This window comes from Musa acuminata, chromosome BXJ3-9, assembly GCF_036884655.1.
Source record: "Musa acuminata AAA Group cultivar baxijiao chromosome BXJ3-9, Cavendish_Baxijiao_AAA, whole genome shotgun sequence".
NCBI classification, from domain to species: domain Eukaryota; kingdom Viridiplantae; phylum Streptophyta; class Magnoliopsida; order Zingiberales; family Musaceae; genus Musa; species Musa acuminata.
The window spans coordinates 41,462,236-41,479,535 of record NC_088357.1 but is presented as its reverse complement, the minus strand read 5'-3'; the positions used below and the strand labels follow the sequence as shown (position 1 = coordinate 41,479,535).

Below are 17,300 nucleotides of genomic sequence, written 5' to 3'. Positions count from 1 at the left end.
CGGTGCTGTGACCCTCGAGGCCCAAAATCGAGCTGGCCGTGAGTCATACCCGTCAGAACTTTTTCTAACTCAGTGAATTATTATTTCTGTAATAATTCACTTGACTCATCGACTACGGACGTACTAGGCCACTACGCCGTAGTCCCTAGACGATACAAGGGAATCCAATCCATTGGACCTGTCTATCCTCAGTTACCGTGTACCTATAGTCCCTCATCCATCTAATATCCTAGAGACCGTATATCGAGCATGGTGCTGTCAGACCCATACGGTTTCTACTCGAGTCTCGCTCTAATCGGATTCTCCCGGAGAACTCTTTCTCTCTCAACCCGAATGACCCTGGCCAGGGATTTGTCTGAGCAAGAACACATGGGATATTCCTCTCATGACGCCGAGAGTGGATGATCTTCTATCGACACTCAATAGCCCTCGTAAGGTCGACTACCACTCCCAATGACCAGCTATACTAGATCTGGGACAGCCAAACCTATAAGTCTGGTATCAAAGAGTGGAGCACTCATACAGGACATCCTTGGTTTCTCAAGTCTAAGGACCAAATACACCACTAGGACTACGGAATCGCTGTCTGACAATAAGGCATCATCAACCATCTAGCATTCCGTAAGTGGATCAATCAGTGAACTCATTCTTCAATGAGCACCTGTACTGTATCCCTAGTGTCTCTACACGAGCAGCTATGAGACCAGTTGCATCCATCATATGGACGGGTATACAGCACACCAGTCTATCCGGTTATCACGATGTCCCTCTCGAGTAACCTATGACCGGGATTATTTAGGATATGTGTTTAAAGGTGAATCGATCTCATTATCGTAATCTCATCACGATCTGATTCCCATTGCACAAATCCAAGGACATCACAATATATATATGGACATATGCAATAGTTATAAAGTGATATACGCCAAAATATAATAAGCAAAAAGATTCTGTATCAAGTCACACGTACCATCACTCACGTGATTGGCTTGCTGGGCACCTATGACTAGCACTATCACCACACCTTCCTTTGATATGATATGCCTAAGATATTCTACCTTCTATTAAAGAAATCAAAAAATTCATAGTGGTCGTTGTGTGTTTGAAAGGTGATTTTCGTTATGTCTTCTTCGCACACTTGTATTTGATGATACTTGGATCGAATGTCCAGCTTTGTGAATATTCGTACTCCCTTTCATCTAGCAATTCATCTACTACTGGAATAGGGTATTTGTCCTTGATGGGGATGCCATTTAAAGCTCGATAGTCGATGTATATTTGCCAAGTTTCGTCCTTCTTATATACAAGTAGCACTAGTGAGGAATAGGGGCTACAACTTGGCCGAACCACCCCTATTTCAAGCATCTCCTTTACGATCTTTTCAATTTCATCCTTCTAAAGGTGAGAATATTAGTACGGCCAATGTTCGCTGGTGGCTTGCCCAAAAGGATTGGAATCCGATGGTCATGTTGCCGAGTAGGAGGAAGACTACGTGACTCAGCAAAAATGTCAATAAATTCAACAAGCAATTGGGTGATATTTTGATCTTCAATTTCTATTTTCTTCTCCTCTGGTTACTGCTAGAGATACATTAAAAAGCCACCATTTACCTTGTGTAAAACATTCTCTATTCGTTGGGTTAAAACGGTGGTTACGTTGCTTTCGTGCTTTCCGCGTAAGATGATATGTTTGCCTTTGCAGTAGAATTTCATAATTAATTTGGAGTAGTTCCAAGATATATCACCTAGCATCGTTAGCCATTCTATGCCAAGCATGGCCTCATAGTCATCAATTGGTAGGACGAAGAAGTTGGTAATAATTTCTTGGTCTTGCAGTAATAGTTTCACCTACGGACATCTTTGATCGCACTTTAGGATTCTTCCATCGGTGACCTTTACGTAGAACTTGCTGCAACCTTCAATGTAGAGCGCTATCCGAGCAGCAACCTTACTGTTTAGGAAGTTATTAGTGCTACCCGTGTCGATGAGAACAGTGATCGGTTGTTGTTTGAGAAGGCCTCTAACTTTCATTGTTTGCGGTTTTGAGTAGCCGGCTAGTGCGTGTACTGTAACGTCGGTTGGTTATGGCTCTTCTTCCATATCTTCTTCTTAATGTTCAAAGCTCTCTTCTAGATGTTCAATGATCTCTTCTTCTACTGGTTCAATCATAAGAAGTCTTCCTTTTCTATAGCAATGCTCGTGGCTCTACGGCTCATCGTAGTGCCAACATAACCCCTTCGCATATCGCTCCTGAAGCTCTTCTCTTGTCAACCTTTTTGGTGCAAAGACTTGGTTGACAGTAGGGGGGACTAAGGGCTTCAGTATTGCTTGTTGAGGAGCGACCCTAGTCCTTCGAGCTTTATGGTTCAATCGGTCCTCTTGAAATCATGCGAAAGAGATAGCTGCCATAAGTGTGTACGGTTGTCGCGCTTTAACTTCTCCCCGGATCTCCAGCTTCAAGCCCTCAATAAAGATCCCCAATAGCTATTTTTCAAACCAATCATGAGTTTGATTAGATAATCTTTCAAACCTAGTTTAGTACTCTTGAATGGTGGAGGTTTATCGGATCTTTGCTAGTTGTCCGTCAATGTTCTCGTAATCGGTTGACCCGAAGTGGATCAGCAGTCATTCTTTGAATTATCACCATAAGAGGACTCTATGAGTGTGTTCAAACCAGTCAAACCACTGTATGACATCCCCTTCAAGATGTATAGCCATAATTTTCACCATAGATGCGTTCGTGGTTTTGTGGTATCGAAAATATCGCTCCACGCGTGAGATCCAACCAATCAGGTCTCCTTCTTCCCATCTAGGGAAGTCCACCCTCATGCGTCGATAGTTGAGATTAGTCATGGAGCCTCCCCTCCCTTGGAAGTCATCTCTTCAGGCTTGGTGCAATTGGGTAGAGTTCTCTCTTTGATGTGATTTCTTCAAGCTTGGTAGTCGGCCCAATCTGAGTTCGGTAAAAAGCGTTTGAATCTTATCTTCCATTTGCGCCTCAAAGGCTTCAAATTTAGTATTGATTGCCTCCTCAGATGTCATAGTATATGCCTCTAAATCTGTGATGTTAAGATCTCTCTTTTATTGTCGGGTTAAAGGTATGTATAGCTTGAGAGAAGTGATTGTTGAAATAGTTGGTGGATTGGTGGATATAGGCTGTGGTTTAGGCTTGTTTTGTGACTATTTTAGGTATCGTTTGAGGGTATGGTTTAGTGGAGTTTTAGGGCTGTGATGGTAGTAGATGAAGGTTAGGGAAAAAAGTTTTAGATCTATGGTAGATGGCAGCAAAAGTTTGATATAAATCAGTGGAAGTTACTATAGGTATATGTTGTCTTGTAAGAGCAAAATTGTCATCGAAGAAACATCCATTTCTCGATGAAATTTTTAGCAAAAACTAAGAGATTTGAAGAGAGAATTTGATAGTAAAATCAAGGATGACCAATTTAATCAAGAAAATTTCGACAGTATAATAGCAAGGAAATTGGTGTAAGTTGTGATAGCAGAATTCTCGTCGAAAAATTTTAGCGGTTTGCGACGAAAATTTATAGCAAAACAAGAACGTTTTTAGAGATGAATTCCTCAATAGATCAATCTTAATAGAAGCCAAGATGATATATGAAGTGTATAAGAAATTTTGTTTAAAAAAAGATTGTAAATAGATTGGTTAAGGCAACAATATACGATTGTAATTTTCTGCAGCACAGATTTTCAAGTATAGTAGATTGGACATAAAAGATCAATGGTTTATATTGAGAATTTTTCGATGAAACCAAAAGGAAATCCGCTGTTAGGAAGTGTCAAAGCTATCATAAAAAATTTGTAGAAATTTGGACAGAAAAAATACTGTAGCAAGATCAAACAGACTGTGCTATGTTGTTAGAATTTTGTAATGTATATTTCGTCATAGAGATAAAAATTTTACGACAAAAAGTTTATGCAGCAATATAAGAATAATTTTTTTTAATTTTTGAATAAGGATAACTAAATTGTAGTAGTAGTAAGGTAGGAAACCAAAACGTATTGTAATTTACGGGGAGATCAAAGGATAAACCGTGGTGGTGGAGATGATGACAAAATTTGGCAACAATCTTTTAAGCAATTATGGGAATTGCTTTGGGCGGTTACGGAGGGTTGGTGGATGGCTGTGGAAGGGCAACGAGACATTAAGAACGTTACTCTAATACCAGGTGATAGAACCCTTGCAGATTCTAAACTTGGGGTTGATCTCTTTAGGATATCGATTTCCTTAGAACTCTATAAGAGTTCCTCCCTCCAAGTTACTACTTAAATGTTTTAGAAAAGATTCATCTATTGTTTATCAAAAGAGGAGGAATATATGGCTATTTATAGGGCTTCTAAACCCTAACTCATAATAGGACTCCTACTCAAGACTCTTACTTCTAACCAACTTCTAATATGACTCGTACTCGAGACTCTTATTCCTTTATAATTCATAATTCTTCTCTAAGAAATAATTTCCTAATTTTAGCCGATCTTTTTATTTTTTTAATAGGGGTCGACTTACATATATTTTACATGAATGTTTATTTCAATTAGAACTTTCCTGACTAGAGTCGATATCATCCCAAGATGATTTCATACCCGATACATGATCATGCGATACTTTTTGCACAATCTTGTATAGTAGGAAGGATGGTCACATCATGATTCACCACATCAGTCTTGAAGCTCCGTATCGATGTTGTCGTGACGGTGAACTGTCGTCAAAGGACATGCTATCAAAATTTATCCGTCTTCTTTTGCACGTGCAGTATAACCTTGTGTCGTCGTTGGGAGCGATGTCACACTAAATCTGCTAAAGCAAAGCACGCCTCATTTAATCGAGGACGGAGCTGACGTAGCATTGGGCTGTGTCAGGTCAGCCGGTCAGGTTGCTTGTGTTGCACGCAGTTGGAACAACTAAGGTCAAGTGTGTAACCAATCGCAATACGGCTTCACGACGTGATCCTATTCTATCACGTTTTATTGCGGATTTGACGTTTCAACTGCGATCCGCCATTGAATCTGGACCGATGGTCGGGTTGGGTTGGGGCCGGGCGCCTTAGTTGAACCGGAGATGCCGTTGTATTCTTCACGTTGGAAACTGCGAGTTGGTCTTTTGTACGACCATCAAGCCGCCTGGAATTTGGACGCCGCGCTCTCCAACGCAGCGTCCACAGTGCACCTGCAAGCCCGACTTTGTCGAGTCAGTCCAATGGGAAGCGTACACGTGGAACAGTAGAGTCCCTCCTTTCCACACAACAAAAAAATAAAAAGCTTATACTTTTCCGGTCTCGAGTCAACGCCTCCTCACAGATACCACACCAGAAACCAAACATGTTTTGGCTGACGCACATCTCCTCGCCTTCCTCCTCCTCATTCACTCGGATGGATTTGGAAACCTTGCTGAAGCGCGACCGATTCGCCATTTTCGTCTTCGCTTTGCTGTCGATGTTGATGGGGAAGAGACCAGCCTCGGCCGATCCACCCCCGACGATGAAGGTCTGTGAGCCCAAGGCCTGCGGGAACGGCCTCAACATTAGCTTCCCGTTCTGGCTCGATGGGGAGCAACCAACCTACTGCGGCTATCCTCCCTTCAAGGTCACCTGCAAGAACGGGAGCTATAGTCCCGTTCTTGAATTAGTGGATCATCAGTTCTACCTCTTAAACATCTACTATGATAACCAGTCGTTCCGCCTCACAGCTACAGAAACCTTTGATGATCCCTGCACCTTTCCTTACAGTAATATCACCAATGATTCCAGTATCTACCCTCTCAGCATCAACTCTGCAAACAAGTATATTTTCTTCCTCGTCAATTGCACCAGCAATCAGCTGGATTACCAAAGAAAATCTTGTGGTCAAAATTGGGCCTACTACGGCGGCCAGTACAACTCCACTAGGGTAGACTTGAAAGGCACGGGCTGTGCGCTTGTTATCGTGCCGGTAATAGCAGATCTTGCGTCGGACAATGGTAACTATGCTCAACTTTTGAGGAGCGGATTATTGTTGAACTGGATTTGGCCGGATTGCACTGAATGCAAGCGGAGTGGTGGCAGATGCGGCTTCAATGAGACGATGGGGAGGTTCATGTGCATCTGCCGTGATCAAATCCACCCGGTTATCTGTGGTGAGTATCTGAATTCAGAACAAGCAATGATAATTCCAAATTAAGAGTTTTGTGGATTGAAGATGCTTTCTTTTTTTGTCATAGTTTAGCACATTAAATTTGTGTTTCGTATCGACGCCTGAAGCTCGAATTTGTTTGTCTCGCCATGAATAGTTTTGTTGATAGAGATCTCAGGTCTCTGAACATGACACACTTTGTCATCTATCTTGCTCTGAGTTTTAGTCCTGGATTTCATTTGTCTGTCCTAATCTGATTGCCTAGTACATTTTGGATGGGGATTGGTCAATTCGGAGGCCATATGCCTTATATGACTAGTTTTCTGATTTATAGATCATATAGTTTGTGTTCATGTGACTAGTAATTCTCTTGATCTTGTGAATTCGAAGAACATTGAAGGACAAGTTGCTAATATCCTCTGTAATATTTTCCTACTCCCCTCTCACTGAGTTTTCTTCCCTGCTCATCAAAACAGCATATAAGAATCTGACATTTTTTTTCCTGTTGTCTTTACTACTGAACTTTTCTTATCCCTAATACTAATCTCAGCACTTATTCCTCTTGTTAATCTTGCTCAATTATCTGCTTCTCTTCTCTAGCAAAATGTTCTGATCAGGGGAAGACAAAGTTGAAGTGTAACCATGGCTTCTGCAGCAAGTTCAAGCAATCCATTCAGTTCAAAGATAATTTAGAATGTTGATGAAAAACAGAGTAAAAAGATTTTGTGCCATTTGACCAAAAAGAGAATAAAAAAAATCTGCTTTCTGTCAATTTCTTGTAGGCAAGTTATTAAACAAAAATGTTTCAGGTCTTAAATTTTGACTTGATAGAGTGGCTTAGGAAAAAGGATGTGTCCATAGACTTTCTACAAAATTTGCCTTGTCACTTTTAATGATCTCAGGAATATTATTGTCAGGTAATCCATCGAATGGTGCTCGTCGTAAGCATATTATAATAGGTAAGTGGCAATCATCTCCTGTTCCATCACCTTAAACAGTTTACATTCCACTAATTTACTTGATATCTGCAAATTTTTCTTCAATTATTTTGTAGTTGAAATATTTTCATGCCAACAGGGATTTCTGCAGCAATCGGAAGCCTTCTTCTACTTTTATCTTTGTTTGTGTTCTACAAGAACAAGAAGAAGCAACAGTTCCCCCCATCCTCCAAATCCCTCTTCCGGAATGCCTCTTCCAAGCCATACTTGAAGGACCCCGAGATGAGCGGTACCCATTTCCAGACTCACCTCTTCTCATACGCGGAACTACAGGAGGCTACCGACCGCTTCGATGCCTCCAAAGAACTCGGTGATGGAGGCTTTTGCACCGTCTATAAAGGTACTGCTGAAATAGCTGTATCAAACCGGATTACAATCTACCAGTGGTGTCTCTGATGCCATCTTGTCTTCAGGTAAGCTTCAAGATGGGCGTACTGTTGCAGTCAAGCGGTTGTACGAGAACAATTACAGGCGGTTCGAGCAGTTCATGAATGAGATAGAGATCCTATCACGCCTCCGTCATCAGAATCTCGTTGACCTCTACGGCTGCACCTCTCGCCACAGTCAGGAGCTCTTGCTGGTGTATGAGTTTGTGTCGAATGGCACTCTGGCGGATCACCTCCATGGATACCGGGCTAGTGAAGGGATCCTCACATGGCCGGTGCGTCTCAGGATCGCCATGGAGACAGCCGATGCTCTTGCCTACCTCCACGCGGTCAACCCACCGGTCATACACCGAGATGTCAAAACCAGCAACATCTTGCTTGATTGCAGCTTCCATGTCAAGGTCGCAGATTTCGGGCTCTCACGTCCCTTCTCTACCGACGTCGCGCATATCTCCACCGCTCCCCAGGGCACGCCGGGGTACTTGGACCCCCAGTACCACCGGTGCTACCAGCTCACCGACAAGAGCGACGTTTACAGCTTTGGGGTTGTGTTGGTGGAGCTCATATCCTCGAAACACGCCGTTGACATCACTCGGGACCCGAGCGAGATCAACTTGTCAAGCATGGCAATGACCAGGATCCAGAATGGCGAGCTCGAGAAACTGGTGGACGCCGGCCTGGGGTGTCAATCGGATGAGGCCACGAGGAAGATGATCACCATGGTGGCAGAAGTGGCGTTCGGGTGTTTGCAAGCAGACGGGGTCATGAGGCCAACCATGAAGGAGGTCCTCGAGGTGCTGAGAGCAATAGAGATCGAGGGGTACGAGGTGGGGAAGAAGGCACAACAGGGTGGTGAGAACGGAGATACTGCAGAGCTGCCGAAGAATACCGCACCATTGTCGCCTGATTCTGTCATGGAAAATTGGTACAGCAGCTCTACCACATCACACACCAAGTAAATAAGAGGGAGATCATGTTGTTCTTTCTTCAATTCGCCAAATGGAAATCAGAATGCAGATTGCCAACATATATAGCCATTATGTTTTGGTGTAAAGGTTTCAGTAATGAGCTTGATTGAGGAAGTGTACAGAGCAGATAGAGTTCCCCTGTCTTACATACTTGCATCCAACTCTTCGAGCATGCTGTTTACATTCAGCCTCTTTCCTGTATGGATTCCTATTTCCTTCAATTATCATACCTTTAATTTATGATAGCTTGAATCAGCTGTTGCTTTTCATTTGAGAGGCTCAGAATTTAGCAGAGATGGTATACCATCTTTGAAGAAGAAATGTCTATTTATAGTTGCCTTCATTGATAACCATAAGAAAACAAGAATTAAACAGAGCAATTTTCTGCATATCTTTACAAATATAAATGCAAATTTCATGAACACATATTAAAATTTTTGTTGTATATTATAGGATTTTTAGTTTTAGACTGCCAATCTTTTTTCTTAGATCGTTCTTCTTCGGCACATCTGGTGTAAACTGAAACAGGGGTCGTCTTACTGCAAGCAGAAGGCTAAAACTAGACGTCTTTGGGAAATTGCATGTCCATCATTCTTGATCGAGTCGTTTACTCACATCCCTTTCCGAAACATAAATTTTATTACATGCTTTCAACTCAGAAGCCTAAATTATGTTATAGATCCATCATAATACGTACATCTTCATCATGTGGAATTACAATTGCTATCTTACAGGCAAATCTGATACAAGACTGAAAGGAATCTAAAGAGCAAGATTTAAACCTTGATGTTCTTGCTCGGTCAATTCTTTCTAATTAAGATCCTGTGAAAGATGTTGTTGCTTGATCTTGTTTGTCCACATCAAGTTGGGTAGTCCACATCAAGTTGGGTAGATCCTGTGAAAGATATTAAACCATTATATAAGTCAAACTGAATGTCTTCAATCAACATACTGGACTCTGTTTGCACGTTGTTTGGAGGAATCACTATTTCTTCTTGATATCTTGTTGTTGTTGGCAAACCTTGTGTCGCAGAATTAACTAAAAGATCAAGAGGAAATGTGATTAATGTGGTTGAGAAAGAGGTATCAGATTGAGAATAGATCGATGAGGAATAAAAGATCAGTTAAATTACCTTGTTGCATTGCAAAGTGTCCACCGGACGAGACAGTTTCCGTCTGCTGATGCCCCTGACAAGGAGGGAATTGGTCTTCCCCATGGCTGCAGGTCATTGCGTGCCTTACAGCTGCTTTCCAGGCCTTGTCCGTCATGCCTTTTAGAATCTGATAAAAGGAGACGATTAATATCACAGACTTCGAGAACATCTCATTGATACAGCTGTTGCTTACTCCTCGGAGAGCGTTCCGATCGTTGTTCAGTAGCCTCAAGAATTCCCGCACTGTTCTCACGTTCGCATCTCTCAAACTCCTGTGGAAGACTCCATCCTTGGCAATCTTTTTGAGTCTCCACACCTCGTCGTGAGGCCGTGGGGGGTTGTGCTTCTTATACGCTGTAAAGAGATTATTAGTTCGTCACATCAGTATCTCAACCACAAGAAGAAGAAGAAGAAGAAGAAGAAGAAGAAGAAGAAGAAGAAGAAGAAATGCTTACATTCTCCTCGGCGGTCTAAAACCTTGAAAGGTTTGGTCACTGCTTCCTTAATCCTCGGTCCTTCATAGCTCCCGGGAGCAACTCTTACACCAAATATAAACCTTCCGCTTCGTACCCAACTCGAGTTATCTGTGAACTCGAGATCCTCGAAAGATGCCATGCCTTCACATACTGCAACCTTGCGGTCTCCCACGAGCAGCTGCGCTCTTCCCTCCCGTTGCTTCACTACGTTCCTGTTGAACTCTTCGGCGGTCCAGTCGTCGTCGTCCCGTGAGGGAAAGTCGCCATTGAGGACCACCACTTCCACCTTCAAAGCCGATCGAGGATAGAGAGCAGGGCTCTCTCCAGTCCGGGTGTCTACAAGTTTGACTTGGAGCGGCCTGTTGTCTTGGTCTTCCACCTTGCTTTTGGTGTAGATCTGGGGTAATATTGGCCTCGTGAAGACGAGTCGCCAGTTCGATGACGCCTCCACCTCCCCAATACGCAGTTGGCTTGGCCTGGAAACGATTGCATCAGTCCTTGCTTTAGGAAAGGACTCACAAAGTGCATGCATGCATGCATGATTAGTATAAGTTGAGCACTGGAAGTGATTGGATCTGTGGATATGTGATACCTCTGCAGTGAAGCCACATAAGGAAGTACACGACTGTGAACCTCCTCATGCACCTGCAACATCAAACATTAAGGATCAGTGGGTTCACTGGCAACAAAATGAGTAGCTCATCGTACCACTTTACGAAGGACGGTGACGACAGCTTCCGTGAACGCGCTGTCAAACACACAGAGCAGCAAGCAAGATCAGCATCAAGAGATCCAAGTTATAGCAGGTCGAGACAAGGATTGTAGAGAAGGTTAGGATTGCTTACGAGGAGAAAGAAGGGAACGATCTCATGCGCTTGACACCGGTGAGGTCTGTGTCGTTCTGATCGAGCTCTCCACGAAGCCTCCCGATAGCCATGGGCCTTCTTCAGTAGGAAAGAGGGAGTAGACACAGAAGCTGGAGCTGCAAGTTATATATACCCGATGGCGAGGAGGGGGAGGGGCGGATTATATTATACAGTTTACGAGGGTTCGTGGAGCGTGTTTGGAAAGGGGATCGAAGGATGCGATGGGGGTCAAGTCGTCGAGGGAAGCTGAGAGGTAATTTTAGGGAACCGAGTTGATGGCCTCGAAAATGTCAGCCACCGTACCACCACCCACCTCAATAGAATGATTCCCACCTTCCATGGAAAGGGATCGCGGCGGAACCATAAATGTCCCCGAAACACGCAACCGTTGATTTTGGGATCGAAAGATTTAAGATTCGGGTTATGTTTATTGGGTTTGATCTGCAAATTAAATTTGATTGAATCAGTGTTGAATCCTTGACTAGTTAGATTCAAACTTTATTTCATTTTTAATATTATATTAGTATTAATGAGTCAAAATTTATATTTATAAAAAAAATATTGATTTCGTGAGACCAATCTAATCTATCATTTACTTAAATAAATTTGATTAGCCTATAATTTATTTTGCATATAAGTTATCCCATGACGACATTCAAAATAATTGTAATATAATTTCTTAGTTTACTCAATGAATATTGATATCTACGAGGATGGAGGCTTTAAGAACAAATCATATATTTTTATTTACTTTCTTTCTTATAAGGTTTTATTTTTATATTTTTACTTTCTTTCTTATACTTGGGCCTAAGAAAAAAAGCGAAAACATTATAATACAAGAATGAGAAGATCAATGAATTGAGTTGTTTTTTCACCTTATGATGTGAGACCAATTTAGTCTATCACTTATTTAAATTAATTTAGAGGTTTTTTTTATATACGTTATAAGTTGTCACATTATAACGTTTAAAAAAGGAAAAAAAAAAAAGAAGGAAAACAAGGGTGAAAAAATTAAATTATAATTTTGATTGAAGATTTTGTAAAGATTAATCTCTAGTAAGCTTTACAATCGAGAATAATATATTTTTCAAAGGAAAGATCAAATCATATATTTGATTTGATATTAATTATAAAATTTTATTTTTATATTTCTTTTTTTTTTCCTTCTTGTACTTGTTTTATAAAAAAGGTTTAATAAACATTGTAAAGCATGAATGAGAAGATCGACAAATTGGGTTTTTTTTTTTTTTTGAACTTTTGTGTGAGTGATGCGAAGCCATAAATTACATTTTTCGATGAAATGTCTCTAAAGTTACAAGCCTTTCATCCGAAGAATTATCTTTCTTACCTAAAGGAGAATCCTTCTTTAATCTTTTTATATTTTCCTTTCAAAAAATAAATCCCTCCGTGACTCTTTAACACCAAATTTGATATTATAACTTTTGGTTTAGTTAAGATGTTTCATCATTAAGGTTGACCCATATTTTATATTTCATGAACTCGAGGCAACTTACTAGCTAGCACATACATACGATGCAGGACTAATATAGTCTATCACTTAAATAATTTTGTTTATTTTTGTGGGGTATTTTACATATATAAGTTACCACATAATGACATCTGGAATAATTCTAATTTAGTTTCTTTGAGATCTGTTAAAGGGAATAAAATATGAAAAAATTAAATAATAATTCTGATTGAAAATTACACATATTATGATTGAAGAATTTGTAAAGATTGATCTAATGAAAGCTTATCAATTATGAGTATTATCTTTTCCAAAGAGATGATCAAATCATATATTTGATTTGATATAATTATAATTATAATTATAATTATATATATTTTCTTTCACTTGGGCCTATCTCAGACATTATAATATATGAATGAGAAGATCAATGAATTGAGTTTTTTTTTATAGAATAATATTCCATCGTCAATATGCAAGGCAGGTGGAGGTGCAAGACCCTTATCATGATAGTATTCTCCTTGAACAAGAATGATTAGTTATCTATTTTTTAATATTATCTTTTAAGTTATTGTCTCTCTCTCTCTCTCTCTCTCTCTCTCTCTCTCTCTCTAATTCCCTATTTAAAAAAGAAAAAAAAAAGAAAATCTCTCTACTATTCATCCTATATCGATTTCTCTCTCTAATTCCCTATTTAAAAAAGAAAAAAAAAAGAAAATCTCTCTACTATTCATCCTATATCGATTGGGTTACAACCTGAAGATGAGTCTCACCACGATGATTAGATAACTAGTCATGTGGATTATTCTTGATGAGTCAACGATAACTTCTTTAGAGAATAAGAGGAAGAAGATATTAAAAATACTTATGTGTACAAAATAGAAAAAAAGATAGAAAGAAAAATAAAACAGATTTGAAAAAGTCGATTTGTATGTTCTGAATTTGGCCTAACGTTATAAAAGATCTAAACTTTTGGATTAAATATATCATTTGATTTCTATTGCAGCATAGCATTGTGGATAGTAAGTACAAAACAGACATTGTTGTGCCAAGCCAGCCCATGTCCATGTCCATGTCCTCCACAAACACCCATAAATTTAGCCAGCCCCATATTCCCCTCTCTCCTGAGTTAGCACTTCAGATTAAGGATGGTAGAATGGCTTTTAAAGTTCTCTAATGTATTCACTCGTCCGATTCTTCTTTTATATTTTAACCGTCACCAATCTTTTGATTTGGTCAAAACAAAGCCAAAGCCAAAGCAAAAATATATATATATATATATATTGAATATTATATATATGTCATGTCTTCGATTAATTATTTAATCATCATATTAGGATTGATAAGTATTTTAGGATTCAATGACGTACGAATATAATGAAGTTCAATAGGAGAAGTTATTGTGAAGGACGAACTCTAAGGGCTCAATAGGAGAAGTTATTGTGAAGGACGATATGAGGAATAATTTGAGGGCTATTGGGTTTGATATTTAGAGAGAATGTTCTCTAAAATTTATAGAGAGATAAATTTTTTTTTTTTTTGAGATTTATGTGATAAAACGCATAAAAAGATTATACTTGAGTAAGGATAACGATAACATAAGGATTTTATAATTTAATTTACATAAAAAAATTAGTTTTCTCTATCGATACAAATGAGAGTTATCAAAATTAGTTATTATTATTATTATTATTATTATTATTATTATTATTATTATTATTATTATTATTATTATTATTATTATTTCGAGTTTTTCTCTCCTTACCCAACAGATCATCCCATGGAATCACTTCACATGACATTTAAGAGAAACCCACCCTACATTATCCATCCCTTGTCATGTAAAAGGCATGGCCATTATTAGAAGTCCCACCAGCATTGGTTGGATTGTTAGAACATGCTTTGAACGTATCCCCAAAAGAAGATATTAGCTCAATTATTAACTCAAAAGCAAGTGGCTGCAGTGTACATGGAAATGATTGCCGACTCTATGGAATTGGTGGTGTGTGGGGAGCTTATGGATGATATCACTTCTTCCTTTTAACCTGATTAACATCTGATCCGGCAAAATGTTTTCCTTTGGCAGCACAACTTGGTGGACCTGTCTCTTGATTCTGGCAATCTTGGATGTTCCCATCTCACATCCTTTTAGCCTACAAGATAACAAAGAATATGATGAAGGACTTGGTGCACCATCTCACACTGGTTGGTGGAAGCCACTTCAACAAGAAAAGCCATTTGACCACATAGCACACTCATGAAGGAACTTCTTTTCAAAGAGAGTAATAGATGATTGCAAGCCAATTTTTGGAGCTAGAATTGTTGGTTTATGTTAGAATAATTTGAACAAGACCCCACACTCATTTAGGATTCTCACTCACCACAGTGGATTCTAGTTGGCTCCATGTATTGAGGCGAAAGAGCCATGTGCTGTTGTTCCTCCAGTTTCATGCAAGTATACCTTCCAATAGCTCTTCCATGCATCTCCCATTATCATATTAATGTTTGCTAGGACAATAATGAGATAGAGATGGGAAAGCCAAGAGGCCATATCTTGCGACATAGAGAATTGGAGTAGGTTGATTGTGCCTACCATTAGAGCATCTCAGGGATGGGAGGGTTGGTGGATCAGCAGCTTGACTGCTATCACAAATGGTCACTCCAACTTCTTTCTCTCAAGGGGACCAACTCAGACTTAAAGGGATGAAGGAGTACCCTTGGCTCTAAATCAAGTAGTGTTGTGGATCAAGATAGACATAAAGTGGTTTTGGCAAGTCCACAGCAGCACCAAACTATGCAGTGCAGTGACCATCCATAGTACCTTCACCTGTCTCCAAACTTAATGAGAGTGGGAGCCACCAAATAGTTGATTCATTTGATGTCATAATGAGGTTGTTCAGAGACAAGGAAGACATCCTGGATATGATGGTCTCAAGACAAACAGATGCATTTTGGACATTTGTGGCCATCGCAAGTGTGGGACATATAGAAAGTCTGTAACTTGGAATTGGATACAGAATGAGAGGACCACTGCAGTACAATAAATTTTTGTGTTAACTGACCCATTGTCTCCCTCCACTGAACTGTTGCTTCTATCATTTCATTCATCAAAGAACCACTACTTCTTCGATGCTACCTAAAAAAAACAGGATTTTTTCTTGCCAACTTCAGTTTCAATCAGTATGTTTGCACAATCTTCCATTGTCAAATGAGTTAAATTAGGCTTTGTGGAAGCCTACCACCACTTATTTCTTTTTGTGAAAAGAAATGCAGGGGTACAATTGTGACTGCCAGTAATGACAAGAACATGTTGGGGTTGTAAATGCTTGCCCTTAACGCAAATAAACCTTTGTTCGTTGAAATGAATGATGAGCCTAAGTCATTAATTCAATCAAAAAGTTTAGGATGATTATGTTATGGGTCAAATATAATACATGTCATCCAATTCTTTCAATTTACTTTTTCTTTCATTTGATATATTACTTTTGTTGAAATTAATGATGAATGAGTCAAATTCATCATAATTAATATATACACTGATATCGATTCCATCTGAAAATTTAAATTATGAGCCTAATCCAATATATATTACTCGACTCTTTAAATTCTTATCGATCTAAGATGGTCTTTATCTTAGTTCTTTTTCTCTATCATTTGTCGTATGATCATGCAATTTGTAGTTTATATTATCTATCGAATGCTTGTTGAAATATCTATTTATAAATTTTGAATTAAATTTTTTTTAATCTATTTTTTCTTTTGTAGGTCTTTAAGGAACTATAAGATATTTCAGAGAGACTAATCCCTTACGAATGAAAAATCAATTAGGTCCGTGACTGATGATATCTCTAACTAAATGTAAGCTAATATAAATAATTAAAATAGATGTATGTCCAGTGAAAGAGACCTCAAGATGTTAGCTTTCCATTAAGATTTCCGCACAATGGTATTGCGAAGCCTTGACTGGCCTTTGTATGTGCAACATATTTAGAGAGCTGTTATCATGAAGTGGACGTGAGCCCCAGTTCTGATGGGAGATCTCTTTTTTTTCTCGTAGTTAGTACGATTCGAAGAGATCTGCATCTAATGGAAAACATTGTTTACGTCTAAAACAAGAATAAAATAAGGCGCACATAGAACCCTAAAGTTTAACGTCAATCACGCCAACACATCCATCTTTAGCTGCATTAGCAGTGTGTGAAGGTGGTGGCCCGGAAAAGCTCCATATCTTCTCCCACTTTCTCCCTCTGGTGGACAAAACTTGTGAGTCACGAACGCAAACGCATGTACTGCTTTGTATGTTTTACTGTACAAAACCCCAATAAGCTCTCATTCCTTCACCTTACGACTTGGGAAAGAAAAAGTGATGAACGAGGAAGCAAAACAAATGCTTGTAATGACTGCTGTCAGAACGAGAAGAGGGGGAGAGAGAGAGAGAGAGAGAGAGAGAAGAGTTTTTAGCCAGAGAAATGTAAAAACAAAGATCTTTGTTTAAGCTCTAAGAATTGCTCTTTATTTGAACACTAAAACAGCTGCAGGAGTTAAAAGTTATCTATTGGATAATTTTTTTTTAGAGATTTTATCTTGTTGAGAATAACATAGATAAGAGTTTTAGATAGGTTGGCCATATGGAGTTTAGTTAATTCAAATAACATTAGATGAGATGAAATATAATATTTTTTTCTTGATTTAAATGCTAAGAACAAAAATTATAAAAATAAAATATTACAATCCCATCAAATCGAATATATGATATCAAATAAGTTTCGTATTTGTATTTATATATAAATCAACTAAAATTTTCTTGCATGAAATATGACGTCAGAGACTAATTGAGAGAATAGGACTGTGTTCCTAAA

General features: G+C 39.2%; 2 protein-coding genes across 4 annotated transcripts; one reads left to right on the top strand and one right to left on the bottom strand.

Moving 5' to 3' along the window:
- The first annotated feature begins 5,304 nt into the window (after positions 1-5,304).
- Positions 5,305-8,717, top strand: LOC135650225 (LEAF RUST 10 DISEASE-RESISTANCE LOCUS RECEPTOR-LIKE PROTEIN KINASE-like 1.2). The gene is made up of 4 exons (XM_065169468.1): positions 5,305-6,129; positions 7,043-7,084; positions 7,203-7,463; positions 7,537-8,717. The coding sequence occupies exons 1-4, from the start codon at positions 5,337-5,339 to the stop codon at positions 8,466-8,468; spliced, it is 2,028 nt and encodes a 675-aa protein (XP_065025540.1). The 5' UTR covers positions 5,305-5,336; the 3' UTR covers positions 8,469-8,717.
- Positions 8,718-9,097: 380 nt separating this feature from the next.
- Positions 9,098-11,141, bottom strand: LOC103998601 (calmodulin-binding protein 60 D). Of its 3 annotated transcripts, XM_018818015.2 has the most exons (7): positions 10,953-11,105; positions 10,816-10,855; positions 10,700-10,752; positions 10,087-10,583; positions 9,825-9,985; positions 9,611-9,758; positions 9,098-9,516 (listed from the first exon to the last, which is right to left on the bottom strand). In XM_018818015.2, the coding sequence occupies exons 1-7, from the start codon at positions 11,042-11,044 to the stop codon at positions 9,338-9,340; spliced, it is 1,170 nt and encodes a 389-aa protein (XP_018673560.2). In that variant the 5' UTR covers positions 11,045-11,105; the 3' UTR covers positions 9,098-9,337. The 3 variants fall into 3 exon arrangements, with proteins under 3 accessions (XP_018673560.2, XP_065025542.1, XP_065025541.1); XM_065169470.1 differs by having other exon boundaries at positions 9,098-9,372; positions 9,611-9,985; positions 10,953-11,141; XM_065169469.1 differs by having other exon boundaries at positions 9,611-9,985; positions 10,953-11,133.
- Between the last annotated feature and the right edge of the window lie 6,159 nt (positions 11,142-17,300).

Bases quoted from the DNA above. Each gene is read 5' to 3' on its own strand.
- LOC135650225 (XM_065169468.1), top strand. From the start codon at position 5,337: ATGTTTTGGCTGACGCACATCTCCTCGCCTTCCTCCTCCTCATTCACT. The intron at 6,130-7,042 runs GTGAGTATCTGA...TATTATTGTCAG, and splicing joins AATCCACCCGGTTATCTGTG to GTAATCCATCGAATGGTGCT. The intron at 7,464-7,536 runs GTACTGCTGAAA...TCTTGTCTTCAG, and splicing joins CTTTTGCACCGTCTATAAAG to GTAAGCTTCAAGATGGGCGT.
- LOC103998601 (XM_065169469.1), bottom strand. From the start codon at position 11,044: ATGGCTATCGGGAGGCTTCGTGGAGAGCTCGATCAGAACGACACAGAC. The intron at 10,584-10,699 runs GTATCACATATC...AATCGTTTCCAG, and splicing joins TATGTGGCTTCACTGCAGAG to GCCAAGCCAACTGCGTATTG. The intron at 9,517-9,610 runs GTAATTTAACTG...TTGATCTTTTAG, and splicing joins ACACTTTGCAATGCAACAAG to TTAATTCTGCGACACAAGGT.